The following is a 16,329-nucleotide window of genomic DNA, read 5'->3' as shown; positions in this document are numbered from 1 at the left end:
TCTTTTGGACTTATTATCATGCTCAGGCATGAAAACAGAGAATGCTAACAACCACAAGGGTAAAGACCCAAACTGCCTATGCAGCAAAAACAGAACTGGACATGTCCAAAGGGAAAGTTTTGTCCAACATGAAGGACCCATTAAGGAGGTCGTCATGCAAAGCTAAAATAATGGATAGAATCAAAATGGGCACCATAGTAACAAAATAAAAAAATACACAAAGGAGAAGTTAAGGTGACCAAGAGAATGCATTATGAAGGCATAAGGTACATGCCTCAGAGATATGATAGGAAATTACATCAAAGAAAGTGAGGTGAATAATATGAAAAGCAAACAGTGACACAAGCTCAAGACATCACACAAACATGCATTTTTTGAAGGGTAAGAACAAGTTACAGACAAATGGGAAAGGTAGAGAAACAGATAATCACTTCATTCATCTAGTTTACCTGATCAGTTTCTATGTTTATCAACTATCTATTCCAGACTTTTATGACTTATGAAATCAGTAAATACTTGTAAATTCACAATATACACTTTGCACACATCTGCACATTATAATGTTTTCTCAAGTAGGTATTGATACAAGTGACATGTCCAAAATTCTATCAGAAATTAGCAGGCTGATGATGCACTTTGGAATTTAATATGCACAGTTCTATACAACAATTTTCTGAATGGTGGCTGCCAAAAAAACCCCAAAAAAAACAATTACTACAAAATGGAAATGGAAATTTAAACCAACTACACTTGAATTAGTGAATGCAGTAACAGAGATAAAACAAATGGAGATGAAATCTTTAGAAAAGGGTAGGAGCAAACTACATAAAAAAATGGGAATTGTGGGAACAATACATACAAAGGAGGAATGAGGTCTAAAAGGTGGGTAAGGACTTAAATGAGTTATGTAATGTGAGTGAGAAAGCTTTGGTAGATTAAAAGTGACATGTTTGCAACTGGGTGTGTGTCAGTATGGTTTGTGATGTAAAATGCTTGTGACTAGGATTGTGTCGGTGTGGTTTATCATCATTTACATATATGACAGCCCAGGTAGTAAATGATGATTTCATAAAGATGTTTCTTGTTTAAAAAGGGCAGGAATTGAATAATTTACATAATACTGCTTAGGATATATGATATACAGCAATATATGTGAAGTATAATGTTTATGTTAATTTAGTTTGACTACTTTTTTATATGAATGTAAATGTGCCTATGTCACAAGTGAGAATTCAAATAAGGTACTTGGGGGGGGGGGGGGTTCTGCTTAATGGGGCTGACTTGATAAACTTGCACATGTGACCAAATCAGCTTTTTTGTTTTCCTACCCAGTAAATTACAAGAAAGTACCATAAACTAGGGATGATGCAAACTGAAGAAACACAGTCATCCACAGACTACCATAATGAAGTATGACAATACAAATGTGTTTGGTGAACACCTACTGCCAAGCTGGAATTTGTCAAACTGTGTACTTCTGGCTGAAAAACCCAATCATATCTTCAGCTTTGTACACTACCATCCTTATAACAAAACACAATGCACAGACGTAACTACAAAAAGCATTAGGACTCAAAATAATGTAAATAATTCTGCAACTTACCAGTAAGAATTTGTTCCAAAGGTCTAAAAATTTGAACCTTCCAGCAAGTATTAAATTCCAATATGCAACAGCCATTTCTAAATCTACAAAACGGAGATAAAATAAAATTAATGACACCTGTACTGTGTACAAAACAAGCCCCAGGATATTACAACATTAATGACCGCTGAATTATCTCTTTATTGTTCTTTTACACCCTTTATAACCACTACTTTACTACACTGCACAATTATACTCAACTGTAAACAACTGAATGTCTGTGTTCCTCAGGGACCTGGGTCATGACTGAAGACAGTCACTAGACCAGCCCATCTACCTTGTCAACAAACAGAAAACAAAATAAAGCAAATATAGACTTCACTGACAGCATCTCCCCACAATGCCCCATTTATTAAATTCAAGCAACACACACCAGTCCTTTAGGTATAAAAGTGCACGTCTTATTGAGCAAACACCAAAAAGCTCTTTCCCTTTAATATGTCTGCTATTGACTTACTAAGGGGGTGACCTATGTCTGACCTACCAGGCAATCACAAATCCAGCCCTGATGGAGCTGCTACACATCCACAAGACAAACAGTATGAGTCTCAGCTGTTCTAGGGATCAAAACTTAGTGACTCAAACAGAACATGCTGGAGACAGATGCGTCTCGGACAGTGCCCCTTCCTTGGAACAGGCTTCCTATTTAAGTTGAGCAGAGTCCTTCCCTGGCCTTCTTCAAGAGCAATTTGAATTGATGGATGGGGAATTGCACATTCACACCTGAGGTAGTGTCTATTTCCTTAAGGATAGGGGCAATCTGTAAAATACTTAAGGCATAGGCACAAAACCCATGCCATCCTCCTGCCCCTGAGGGTCATATACTAGACAAAATCAAGTTATATTGGCTAGGCTTGTAAAGGGGTCTTGAGCCGTTAGCATAGCAATCCCCTATGAACCAAAGAACAATGTGGACTGGCTCACTGACTGAATAAGTCAGTCTCCAAGGCCTTCAGAGTCAGCCAAGCCCATTTGCCAAACATTAATTCTTGAAGAGTGTGAGAGGTGAGGCGAGTTCCCCATCCCTTTAGTGAAGGACTTGTCATTAATATCTGTAACAGGCTTGACTGAAGGAAAAGAAGAGCTCACCAAGGAGATGTTGGGGTGTGTCCATTACTTTACCTGACATCTGGAAAGATTGAGTAAACTCTTCTCTACCTTTTTTTTTTTTCAAGGAAATGGCATTTTCTCAAACCTACAGGTAAATGTCACTATTTCACAAACTGCTTGCCAACTACCTTAAAGGCATTAACATTTTATGCTGCTGCAAAGCAGCTACTTATTCACAGTTTGTAACCATGACAAAATCAGCAAAGATCAAGTACAGAACGAACAACAGTAAGATGTAGGTAAGGCAGGTTAGGAGTACTTGATGGAATTTACATCAGGTCCCATGCACAGCATAGAAGACATCACGATCTAGGATAAACACTCATCTAACATGATCTCTTCAAAACCGCAAATACTAGACATTTTCCAACATATGCCATACAGCATACTAACAAAATGTAATCACAGGAAAAAAAGTCAGAATTAGGTTTGGTCTTTCTTCCTTTTAACTTTATGAAGCCTGGGAGTATCTGCAATGGTGGGAAAGGACGCAGAAATCTATTTCAAGGAAGCTCTCTCCCCACAGCACTGCTGCAAAAGCCAACAGGGAATAGGACCACAGTCGCCTGAATGGCAAAGTGAACAATCTCAGAGTGCCTCACTATTGAAAATATAGACCACATGCAATCTATGAATCCACAATTCGGAGTCCATAAGTTCAATCAGTTTCACTGGGACAAAAAACAAAGACTAATGCCTCACAGCTATTGCTTAATACTAGATATTCATTACCTCCTTACAAACAGGGTATACGAGTGCATGGCTTACTGATCAGACCACACACAATCGACTGGCTAACTGACTAAGTTACTGTCTCCAAGATCTTCAGGGTCAGACAAGCCCAACTGCCAAACATTAATTCTTGAACAGTGGGAGGAGAGTTGAACTCTCCATCCCTCTAATGAAGAATGTGTCATTAATAATATCTGTGACAGGTCTGACTGGAGAAAAAGGAGGGCTCACAAAACAGCTTCTGGGATATGTCCACTAATTTAGAGCCCAGCAGCCACTGCTGCTCGTCAGGGTAATGCAACACCAGCATCCTCTAGTATGTAAACATACATAAAGATTGTTGCTCAGAAGATGCATAAGGATCTAGGTTTGAATAATGAGCTATGTACACAGCCAGAATGTAAAGATAACTTAACTGGGGCATCTGTCAAGGTACCAATAACTGGAAAGAATGTCCATCTGCATGCCTGTGAAGGAAACCCAATAAGACTGGGGTCACACAGCACTTCCCATCTTAAGTTAATCCCCCAGGGAATGCAATCATCTTACTGCCCACTCAGACACTTTTGAGAGTCCAACAGTCACCTAGAGCCAGCTGTCCAGGTATGGAAATAAGGTGGGGGGTCCCTCTACAAAGGTAGGACCACAGTTGCCACCATCTTACCAAATACTATGGAAGATGAAGACAGCAAAACACTTGGCTCTAGTGGTGCACTGGTAACACTCATCTAAAGCAAACCAAAGGAATCACCAAGAGAGGACCCAAAATGTCAAATGCAGAGCATCATTCAAGTTTTCTGCAACAGCAGAGAGACACAACAAAGAACAATCACCCATCTGGAACCAGGTACACAAAATGTACTAGTTGAAAATGCTGAGGTTCACAAAGGGACAAACACTGACTATCTCCATCACAGCCATGAAAAGTCAGAAGAATAAATGCCCACCTTGTTCCAGTTGAGGGACAGCCTCAATGTTTCACTTTGAAAATAAAGCCTGGACCTGTCCAGAGTTCTACAGGCAAAGTCTGATCTCTTAAGGGCCCTTTCTAGGACTACAAATTCAAAGACAGCCAAGGATGAAAATAACCAGAACCCACTGCTCCTTGGGGATGGCTTTCTGTGCTAGAGTAAACAAAGAATCATTCCCTCCATGGGCAGCATAAGGCAATCAAAATTGGTGAAAATGAACTATTACATTCATGCTCCCAATGGGTAACATGCCTGGCACAAAAAGGCCTTCCTTCTCTAAGTGAGGCTTATCTCTCTTGGTCCTGGCCAAGTCTGGATAATAAACAGGAGGAAACAGCAGTGAGGTCATGACATGCTTCCTCAATGGTGACCATTTCCTCACAAGACCAATAAGGCATGAAAATGAACACACGCCCTTTAACCCAAGTATCTAAATTGCTGTCTAAAAGCTCCTCTTGCTGGACCAGTGCCTCACCCACACCAGCTCATACAGAGGCATGCTTATGGCTGCAGTCCTTCATGGAGTGTTAGCACAATTATAAAGGTGGAAGCCAGAAATACAGTGAATCAGATACCTACAAGAATCCAAATTCAGGGCAGTTTCAAAAGCTTTCCTTTGGCCAGTTCTCTAGGAAGGCCTGTAATATGGGACAAGTAAGCCAAACAGGTGAAAGTTCTGAGCTCCAAAGGTGTGCACTCTTGCCACAACCTTTCTGAGCTTTGAACTTTGCTTAGTAGCAAGGAGGTGAAATGCTGTAATCTGTGGGACCTTTGCCGGACAGATGGCATTGCAAAGAAGCCCTTTCTAGACACATGGGAAGATACCTTCCATTCAGGGACCTCTGCCGGACAGATGGCATTGCAAAGAAGCCCTTTCTAGACACATGGGAAGATACCTTCCATTCAGATGGCCGGCTTGTAAAGGGAATCTATCATCCTTGAGACAAAAAGAACCATTGACAGAATACTTCCAAACTGCTAGAACAGCATCATTGACTACATGGCCCCCTTGGCTGGGATTACCCTAGGCTCTACTATCTTCTCTCTCAGATGCACATTCGGGAATTTCATGGGGGTGGTAGGGCTTGATAACATATCTCATGAGGTTCAATATCTTCCCAAAGGAAGTGGCATCCAGGGGACAGATGAAGTGCTCACTATCCTTGCCCATCTCAAAAATAATGCTCTACAAGTCACTGGATGTCATACATTCAATTTCTGGTGTCAAAAGTCAAAGTGAGTGCGACGAATGTGCCCTGGCCCAGCAATCAAGGAGTCTCAATCCTCACCACTAACACCAGGTAGGTCAACTCCTAGAAGAGGAAAGGATAACTAATACACACAGTAAAGTCCAATTTCCCTTAAGTGCACACAGAGATCAGTCAGTCTTGGGGCTGGTTGCTCCCTTGCTCACCAGGTCCCCAATAAGACTCCACACTGGCACAGCTACAGGGTCCAGATCTCAGCCTAGCTGGCAAGCTAACCTCCAGTACCCTCTCCGTCCAATCAGTGCTTCATGACCCTGCCCAGGTAGCTGACCCACACTGAAGTATTTATACAACTTCACAGACACTCCTGGGAAAGGCTGGCACAGGTTCTCCAGCTGTGCCCCTATTACCCAGACCATACGGTAGTAATTCCTGCCACCACCCAGCTAATAATTATCAGCTACTAAAAGGCCCTTAAAAGGGTGTCCAATTACTGTGCAATATTATAATCCAATGGTAGCATGACTAGACAATCAAGGCTTAATTTGGAGTGACTTAGAAAGTAAAATCTGTAAATATGTAATGTACTTTAGAGGTTAAATTACATTACATAAACCAGCCACAGGTAAAGGTTTTAAAATATTTAATAAACAATTAAAACACAAGACAAAACTACTACAGTACAATGCTACACAAGTTCAGAAATCACACAGAAACTTAAAACAATATAGTTGGAAAGATATGATTTCAAAGAAAAATACTTAGTCTAACTTTCTTCTAAGTTTAACAACTCCTAAGACGAATCACAGTGCTATTATCTTACTTACATACATAAAGAGCAAGCAGTGCCGGGTTAGATGTCCAAGATCAAAATGCTTCCATTCTATCAATAAACAATAGTTTTTAAACACTAACCAACAGCTCTGCTGAGGCCCTCCCAAATTACATTATTTTGACACAAGTTTTCTCAGGCCACAAACTGCATTATTTAGCAAGCTAACACCTGCTCAGGAAACTACAACAATACAAGGCATTTCACATATACACTCTAGCAGAAACCAGAGCAGTAAATAACATTCCACATGCAAATTCTGGCCCTTAACTTTAACCTTAAAACAATGGGCATGAAACCTTCATCCAGACCCAATGGAGCCAACATCAAAGAGATTCACAAGATCTTTTCAACTTCTAAAGACACATTTGAAATGCTTGGTTTTCCTTACAGCAGATGGCAATGTTGCAACAATCTTGAGGTTCACATTCTGCAGTGTTTTCTTTCATTTAAAAACACAAGCCTGTATTTTACATTTATTTATACAGTTGATAGAATTATGTATCAAATTCTATTTGCCTAGGCTGACAGCCTTCGCCTATCTTCCTCCAATTTTCACATATCGTCCTACCTCAGGAAACTCGAGCAAGTTTTTCAAGTGCCCCTTGAGAAACATTGATTGAGAGTGTCAGGTTTATCTGAGTGCCCCACTCCACTCCCTGTCTTGAGAGTCCATCTGTATTGGCATTGCTACTCCCACTAGCTCCATCTTAGCAACTTGGCATTTTGCTGACTGACTCTGTTTGACCAAGTTAGATGGTTGTGATCTGTCATTACAGTGAATTTTCTTCCGTACAGATATGGCTGAAGTTTTTGTAGTGCCCACACTATGGCTAGACATTCCTTTTCTACCTCTGCATAGCATTCCTCCCTGGGTTGCAGCCTACGACTGAGATAAACCACTGGGTGCTCTTCTCCCTCTGAAGAAATCTGGTGGTACTTACAGCCCCCACCCCATAGTTTGAAGCATCCACCTGCACAACAAATTCTTGGCTATAGTCTGGACTGGCTAACACAGGGGGCCCTCCCAAAGCTTCCTTAAGCTTCTGAAATGCCTGCTCACATGCTGGGGTCCACACTACCTTATCTGGCCTTTTCTTCCTTATCAGGTCTGAGAGGAGCAGCTATGGTACTATAACTGGGAACGAACTCTATGTAGTACCCTGCTGTCCCTAAGAATGCCCTCACCTGCTTTTTGGTAACAGGTGCAGGCCATGCCTAAATGGCTGCTGCTTTGGCAGGTTCTGGCCTTATCTTACCACTCCCCACACTATGTCCTAGGTAGGAGACCTCTGCCATACCCACCTGACATTTGCTCGGCTTAATGGTCAACTCTGCCTTCTGTAGTCTGCCTAGCACCTCCCTGACATGCTGAAGGTGCTCTTGCCAGGAATGGTTGTAGATAGCAATATCATCCATGTAACCAAGGCCAAACCCTCCTGCTAAGATATGATCTACCAGCCTCTGGAAAGTCGTTGGGACATTCTTCATCCCAAAGGGCATCTTTGTGAACTCATACAAGCCAAAAGGAGTCGGAAAGGCTGACTTCTCTCTAGCACTGGGAGTCACAGGCACCTGCCAGTAACCCTTGGTAAGATCAATGGTTATAAGATACTTAGCCCCACCCAGCTGCTCTAGGGCCTCATCTGTCCTAGGCATGGGGTAAGCATCTGCCTCTGTGTGACTATTTAATTTCCTGTAATCCACACAGAACATGGTGCTGCCATCCTTCTTTGGCACCAACACTACTGGTGAGGCCAGGGACTGTTGGGACTCGAATCACCCCTAGTTCCAACATCTCCTGTACCTCTTCCCTCAGAGTCTGACTCTCTCAGGCACCCTATACAGGGCCTGCCTAATAGGCCTTTGGGGTCCTGTATCCACCTGGTGCTGCACCAGGTGGGTGCACCCTGGTTTCCCAGTGAACACGTCCCCAAATTCCTGCAACAGTGCTCGGATTTCTCGAACCTGGGTTGGACATAGCTGCTGGGATATTGCTACCCCTCCCACAGAGGTTTCAGCCTGAGCCTCACTGATGAGATCAGTCCCCAGATCTCCCTTAGACTCCTGCAATCCACTGCAAATGCTCAGCACAAGGGCCTCTCTATCATGGTAAGGTTTCATCATGTTAACATGGTACAATTTGTGCCCCTGCCTTCTGCCTTGCAGTTCCATCATGTAGTTAACATCGCCTACCTTTCTTACAACCTTGTAGGGTCCCTCCCAAGCTGCTAGCAGCTTGTTGTGTCTGACAAGGATGAGAACCACTACCTGCTGCCCCACAGCATATTCTCTAGCTCGAGTATTCCTGTCATACCACACCTTTTTCTGTTGTTGGGCTTCTGCCAGGTTCTCCTGGGCCAAGCCCATGAGTTCCCAGAGCCTTGTCCTGAGGGTTAGGACGTATGCCACAACAGACTCCTTGTGAGACTCACACTCACCTTCCCATTCATCTCAAATTAAATCTAGAGGTCCCCTTCACCATATGCCCATACAGCAACTCAAAGGGTGAAAAACCTATGGATGCCTGGGGAACCTCTCTGTAAGCAAACAGATGGGGCAAATATTTGTCCCACTCCCTCTTAAACTGATCTGCAAATGCCTGTAGCATGGACTTGATTGCAGAGTTTAACCTCTCAACAAGATCATTAGTCTGGGGATGGTAAGGGTGGTCTTCATGTGCTTCACCCCATAGGACTTCCACAGACAATGCAGCAGGTTTGACATAAAATTGGCACCCACTTGCACAACAAAGATCATTGTGATAACCCCTTTTGGCCCAGGCAAAGTTGGTTCTCCTTTTTAGTGGAATTGGCCAAGGGTGATTACCACAAGCTTCCTCGCAGACTGGATCTGCTCACACAGCATCAGGGGTGAAAGATGCCACATCTTAGTGCAGTTGCAGCTGACAGTATGAATGACTCTGTTTTGAGATCTTTGTTGATTCTTTCTGAATCTTCATAATTACCCTGGGAATCACTGTAAAGGGTGGAAAGGCATGCAGGAGCATTCCTGATTATGGGGATACCACCAGTTTGATCCTCCAAGTATGGCTGCAAGGATATCCTGAAAAGAACTTTTTCAGTTGTCTGGTTTTAAACGTAGGCAAATAGAGGTTGAGGTGTGCCCCCTACTTGAGGTGTTCCCCACATCTGATCAAGTCCTGGAGGACGTCTACATGAAGCTTCCACTCGTGAGGGTCTTTCCAGGATCTGCTTAGTTAGTCTGTCAATATGTTTTGCTCTGAATGTACAAGGCCTGAAGAGTCACAGAAAGATGTAGCGCCAGCTTCCAGGCCACCACTGTCAACTGGCAAAGAGGGTATGATCTTGTACTCTCCTTGCTTGTGTAAGTACCACATCATGATAGTGTTGTCTGTGAGAACTAGAAGAGTCCATACATCATGGAGAACTTTTAAGGAATGAATCACTACCAATATCTCATAACTATGTGCTTTGGCATATCCTCAGGACCCCACAAGCCTTGCACTTCAACTCCCAAGGACACTGCTCCCCATGCAAAATCTGAGGAGTCCATCTGGACAGACTGGACTGGGGTCTGAAAACAGAGTGAGTACTGGATTTGGAGACAGTTTATCCCTCCACCACTCCAGCTCCTGTTTCACAGATCCCAGTACCGGTGGTACCTGGAAATCCAAGGGATGAAGGTACAAAGTCTAACAATTTAAGTATCATTCAATTTTTTTCATGTGTAGTCTGGCTAGTGGTATCATGAGGATTACGGATACCATAAGGCCTAAAGTTTTGTAGAACTTTCTTGCTATGGCCATTTCTAAGACAGAAATCCAACAATAAGTCATAACTTTGACTTCTGGCAGGAAGGCCATTCTTTTTACTGTGTCACTGTCAAACACTCCAGAAAAACAATTCATTGAGTGGGTGTGAGAAAAATTACTTTTGAAGGTTCAAATTGAAGAAGTCTAAGTGTGAAAGAAGCAAAGCAACTTTATCCAAGGACTCCCAGGCTCCTGGATACAGAGTCTGCACAAATGAACAAGTTCTCTAGTAATGCTCCTTTTTGGTACCAAAAAGATTCTGAAGCAAAATCCTGTGTGTAGAATAGCAGGTGTGTTGTACCTTTAATAAGCATTTCCAAGATCTGTGTATGCATATAAATACTGAGCACGTTAGCTTTAGTACCATTTTGGAGGTGCAGCCAGAATGCCAACATCCATGTGTATGATAGCTAATCTGTTTATAAGGTAAAGTTAAACCAGTGTACTCATGAGAAGCAAAACCAAACTGGCAGAACCAGAACCTCGTTCGCCGTAGGCTCAGGAACAATCACCAGAAGACCATCCAATAATAAATATAAGACTTTAATGTGCAAACATAACAACAAAATCACATGGTCAAGCACTTTCGTCCAGAAATATGGACATCATCAGATCATCACTATTCACAATTTCACATACAGAAGTACACTTTGATCAGAAACCACTCCGATTAATTAGTGAAACAATTAAACACAAACTTAAAAAGAACAGCATGTAGTTAATTCACACTATGTACCTATTTAGCTATAAAATTAATCTATTTTTTTTAGAACAGGCATCAAGAAATAAGAGTCATTAATCCCTGGGACTACAAGGGCATTCCAGTCTGAGTTGCCAATAAAATTTAACCCTCTCTAATTTGTTCTCCTGAATTCCTCCCCTGGTATCTTTCTGAACTAACTGCAATAAACCTAAATGAAATTCACTACTAGTCAGGGAACTTTTTAGGTGTCTTAAATAGGGCATTATTTTCATTACCCTGTCTAATGGCATATAAATGCTCATATATGCATTTCCTAAGGACCCCCTCGGTTTTGCTCACATAAAAATAATGGCAACCTTGACATACTGCTAGGTACACCAAATCCTCGGTTGCACAATTCCCTACTGCAAGTCTGAGATACCTACAAGTACTGTAGTAATGCTCCTTTTTTGGTACCAAAAAGATTCTGGAGAAAATCCTTTGTGTAGAATAGCATGTGCGTTGCATCTTGAAGAAGAATTTACAAGATCTGTGCGTGCATATAAATACAGGGCATGTTAGCTTCAGTACCATTTTGAAGGTGCAGCCAGAATGTTAACATCCACATGTATTGATAGCTAATCTGTTTACAAGTTAAAGTTACCTAACCTCATTTATGATGTGTTTACATACAATCAAAGCTGCTTGAACAAGAACACACGACGCTAGCTCACTTGTTTTATCCTGACCTGGCGAGCGACACTTCGCCTTTATATATTGCACATACTGTTACTATGACCCATGCTTCTATTAAGTGATGCAACACTGGAAGAAACAGCTTTGTCTGGTCAAAGTTGACTAATTACCTAAATCTAGCCAAGGTGGAAATGTGAGTCAAAAAAAAAAAAAAAAAAAGCCTTCAGTAATTTGACGACACTTTTGCAAGCTTCTTTCAGAGAATGTGTAGTACATCAGTAGGAACATGATCTGCAGACGCTCAAGCGTGGTATTTTTAGGTGAATGGAAATCTCGTTAAACAAATGGTAGGGCTACTTATTCTCATAATCTGTACATTATGGGCCAGAATTAGCTTTCCAAAGTAATCATGATGTCTGCCACCATGAGGGCAAACAAGGATAAAAACTAAAAAAAAAAAAAAAAAAAAAAAAAATAGAAATGAGTACTTATTTTGCAGCAAGCAGCTTTGGGAGATGCAGCAATTCGTAGCAAGTTAAAAAATGTTTTTCCATCTTTTGCCTATCATAGACCTTTAATGTTATGAGAAACTACCACTTCCTTATGTCTAGCATGACTCTCAAAGAGGACTTGAAATGGATTCTTGGAAGAAGGCTTTAAAGCAAGAAAACAAGACATTACTAAGGAAGGCCGTAGTGGCTGCCTTTTTATGGGAAACATTAAAATTATAAAAGCAGCAGCACTTATAATGAGGCATTAAAATAACTCAGAAAACAAAGATCCAGTGGGGGGAAAAAAACTTTTGAGTTCCAAGGTGTTTTCCTTTAAGCTCAGATTTACCTGTTAAAGAATCAGAGTGACTAGACTCTGTCTCAACTAGGAAAATCACCATTGTTATCATCAGATTCCTCATTATTCTCAAACAAAGGTCTCTAGTCAAATTAGTATTAAAGCCATGTGTAGAAAAAAAAACACCAAAATTTGCTGACTGCACAACACTTATAGCCAAGGAAAGCACATGAGCCTTACAAACAGCTATAATCAGATTACCAGTTATATGATTTAGCTTTTTCTTGTTAACTTTACCACTAGATAAAATATCTGTGGACAGCAATACGTCTTCCAATGGGTACGTTACCCTGACTAACCCTATGCCAGATACAGGAACAACCCTGGAGGACCCCCCCTCCATTCAATAGTAGCCAGCAAACCTACACTAAAGGCAACCAAGGCAAAAGGTAAGATGTCTGTGGGCTGAGTAGTGGCCTCTAAAGAATCAATAACCGTAGGTGAAGGCATACTTTTTCATTTAGGTGCAATAGATTTTGATGGGGGGGGGGGGTACCAGAGTTAGAATCCACCAAGTCAAGGGAAAGCACACCAGCCAAATAATAAATGGACAGTATTGGATAATGTATCACAATAAATACTTAAAGTTTCTAGTAGTATGTCCTCACATAACTAAACTCTACCAAACTGAGCTGGTATCACAAAAAGCAGTTTGAAATGTGTTCAGAATTATTCTACAACTGGTAGAAGTTAAAGAAAATACTGTTGTGTAAATGACAACATAACAGTAGATGTTCAGATGATCACTGGTGCAGTAGCCTTGGCAGGATATAGCCAATAACGGTCGGCCAAGCTATCAAAAATTCAGGGCCCCATCCACACGCTCAAACCATCAGGCAGCTCGAGTTGAGCTTATTAAAAGATAATTTTGGGTGGGATGCCCTTCAGAGCTTTCCTGCCAGCATAGACACGGTGGCTGAACCCTGAAAGGACAATGCAAGAAACAAAAATAAATGTCCACAGCCTGGTATTAAAAAAACAAAAAACAGAATGGAGGGAGGGAGCAGCTACTGCAGCAGTGATCATTTGAACATCTACTGTTATGGTAAGTTTTACTTGCACAACTGTACTATGTTCATCATATTTATCATCGCTACAGTAGCCTTAGCTATAGGGGCAGATTACCTTAGCAAAATATGTTTAGAAGGTGGAAGGTGAAAGTAGAAGAGTCCATGAGCCTATGAAGAATGGCCCTAGCAAAGTTTGATCTGGATCTAGAGAAAAAAATAAACTTACAGTGCTTTGTAAAAGTATGTACAGAAAACATACAAGTAGCAGCTTCTAGAACAATTCTAGTCTAGAATACAACCCTTTCCAAAAGCCATAGATGATAGAGTAGGCCTTTACTCTGCCTGGAACAGTTTTGTTATGTTGACAACAATTTGTGAAGTTTGTTTTGATACAGGCTGTCCCCCCTCTCTACCTTCACAAGAAATGAACAATTGATCTGAAGATCTGAAAGATTTAGTTCTGTTAAGATAGTACATGAGTTGCTGTGGACATCCGAGGTAAGGAGGATCCTTTCCTCCCTCATTTTTAGGAAAGAAAATGTGGAGATGGACAGTTTAGGTTAAATTAAACTTGGATAACACTTTAGACATAAAAGGAGGATTAGTTCACAAAGAAACTTTGCCCTGTGGAAAATGAAATACAGATGACTTGCCATGAGAGCTTGCAACTCAGATACCCTTCTTGCAGAGGTCAGTGCAATCAGTAAAACTGTTTTCCATGTTAAGAAAGTACAGTTGTGTACCTACCATAAATGTAGATGTTAGAGTGTATTCACTGTTGCAGCCATTATAATTGGGTTATCCTGCTGGCAGGCTTCCCGCAGTCGGCCTGAATTCCAAAGTCCTGGTCTGGCATCGGTTGCTGTCACCTCCTCCCTGACATCAGTGCGCCAGGGATATAAAAGATGCAGCCGACGCCATTTTCTTCAGTTTTTCTTGCCCCAGATGTCAGGTGCCCCCTAAAGGGAAGGCTAAATTATGCCAATAAGCATGCATGCACTAAAGTAAACTTTTCCTTCATCTGCAAGCAAATACACCACATACGTTGTATAGAATAGAGAAGTACAGATAAGTCCCATCAAAGGAAAGGGGGATGGTAGGTGGGTAACCTGGACTGCAACAGTGAATACACTAGAACATCTACATTTATGGTAGGTACACAACTGTACTATGTTCATCGTGTTTCATTGTTGCAGTCATTACAATTGGGTTGAATCCCAAAGCTAAGGTTGGGAGGCTGGGGCTAAATAGGATTAGGAGAGGCTATGAGGATCTGCAGAACTGCAGTGGCAAAGCCTGCCCTGGATTTAGAGTAGAGAGGTAAGTGATAGTGCTTTGTAAAAGTGTGCACTGAACTCCAAGTTGCAGCCTCCGAGATGTCTTTGGTTGGAACTCCTCTGAAGAAGGCTACTGAAGTGGTTGCTGCTCTGGTTGAATGGGGTCTAATGCCCTTAGGCACTGATTTGCCATGCTGTGAATAGCAGAAATGAATGCAGTGGCCTATCCACTTTGAAATAGTCTGCTTTGAGATAGCCTTTCCTTGTGATCCTGCAGCATATTCCACTAGAAGTTGTTCAGTCTTTCTGAAAGCTTTGGTTCTGTGCAAGTAGAAGCGTAGCTGCCTGTGAATGTCCAAAGAATGGAGAAGTCTCTCACCCTTATTCTGTGGGTTTGGATAAAAGGTAGGCAAATGAATTGTTTGGTTAAGGGCCACACTGGACACTACCTTAAGCATAAATGTCGAGTTTGTCCTCAGAGAAACCCTGTCAGGATGGAAAATGATAAAAGGTTCCACAGCCATGGGTGCCTGTAACTCAGACTGGTCTTGCAGAGGTCATCCTGTTTTCCAGGATAAGAATTTTATATCAGTTGTAGAGGCTGGCTCAAAAGGAGGCAGTGTGAGGTTTTTTTCCAAGACATAATTGAGGTCCCATACAGGTATTGGTGCTCTCCTTGGAGGTCTTATGTTTTTGGCCTCTCTGAAGTACTGCCTTATTAATGGATGAGAAAAAATTGGTGGTTCTGTCTTGTAATGAGCTGAAATGGCAGAGGCATGAATCTTAATTGATGAAAAGGATAGGCCTTTGTCCAGCATCTCAGTTAAGCATTGCAAAATCTGAGGAATATTTGGTACAATCGTGTCAATTCCTTGTCCCTGGTTCCAAGCACAGAATCTCTTCCATTTTCTGCATAGGATTTTCTGGTGCTAGGCCTCCTGGCCTCTAAAATAACATCAATCACAGCTTTAGAGAGAGGTGTGTTTTGAATGGCTACATTATCCACTGTGCTGCCAGATTTAAGGTCCTGAGTTGGCTGTGCAGGATCTGTTTTGTTGTGTCAATAAGTGAGGAATTTGAGGTAATGCCCAGGTTGGGCATTGAGACAAGTTCTTTAAGATTGGGTGCCAGTACTGGCGAGGCCAGTGTGGGGCAATCAGTATCATTTTTGGCTACTCTTGTCTGACCTTTAGGAGTACCTTGGGGAGGAGAGGCAGTGGAGGAAAGGCATATACTGTTAAGTTTTTCCAGCTGAAAGATAGAGCATCCACTTTCCATGCTTGCTTGTGATAAGTCCTTGGTGCAAAATCTCTGCAGTTGGCAGTTGGGAGGGGAGGCAAATAGGTCTAAGTCTGGGCATCCCCAGTTCCTTGTTATCATGCTGAAGACTTGTGGATCCAATTTCCATTCGTGGGGATCCATTAGGTTTCTGCTTAGTTCGAATGCCAGAATATTTATCTTTCCTGGCAGGAATTGTGCTTGCAGATGTCCCTGGTAAGTCAATGCTGTGTCCCACAAAGCCAT

General features: G+C 41.8%; 1 protein-coding gene across 4 annotated transcripts in view; it reads right to left on the bottom strand.

Annotated features, from left to right (window-relative positions):
* The window catches only part of DCUN1D1 (defective in cullin neddylation 1 domain containing 1), a 723,324-nt gene that overhangs the window by 182,686 nt on the left and 524,309 nt on the right, over positions 1 to 16,329 (bottom strand). For all 4 annotated transcript variants that reach the window (XM_044070666.1, XM_044070664.1, XM_044070665.1 and 1 more), the window contains exon 5: positions 1,604 to 1,686. In XM_044070666.1, the coding sequence (XP_043926601.1) occupies positions 1,604 to 1,686 (83 nt within the window). The remainder of the gene's footprint in view (positions 1 to 1,603; positions 1,687 to 16,329) is intronic.

This window comes from Protopterus annectens, chromosome 4.part1, assembly GCF_019279795.1.
Source record: "Protopterus annectens isolate FY-2018-M chromosome 4.part1, PAN1.0, whole genome shotgun sequence".
Lineage (NCBI taxonomy): Eukaryota > Metazoa > Chordata > Ceratodontiformes > Protopteridae > Protopterus > Protopterus annectens.
This window is presented reverse-complemented; position numbering and strand designations above follow the sequence as displayed.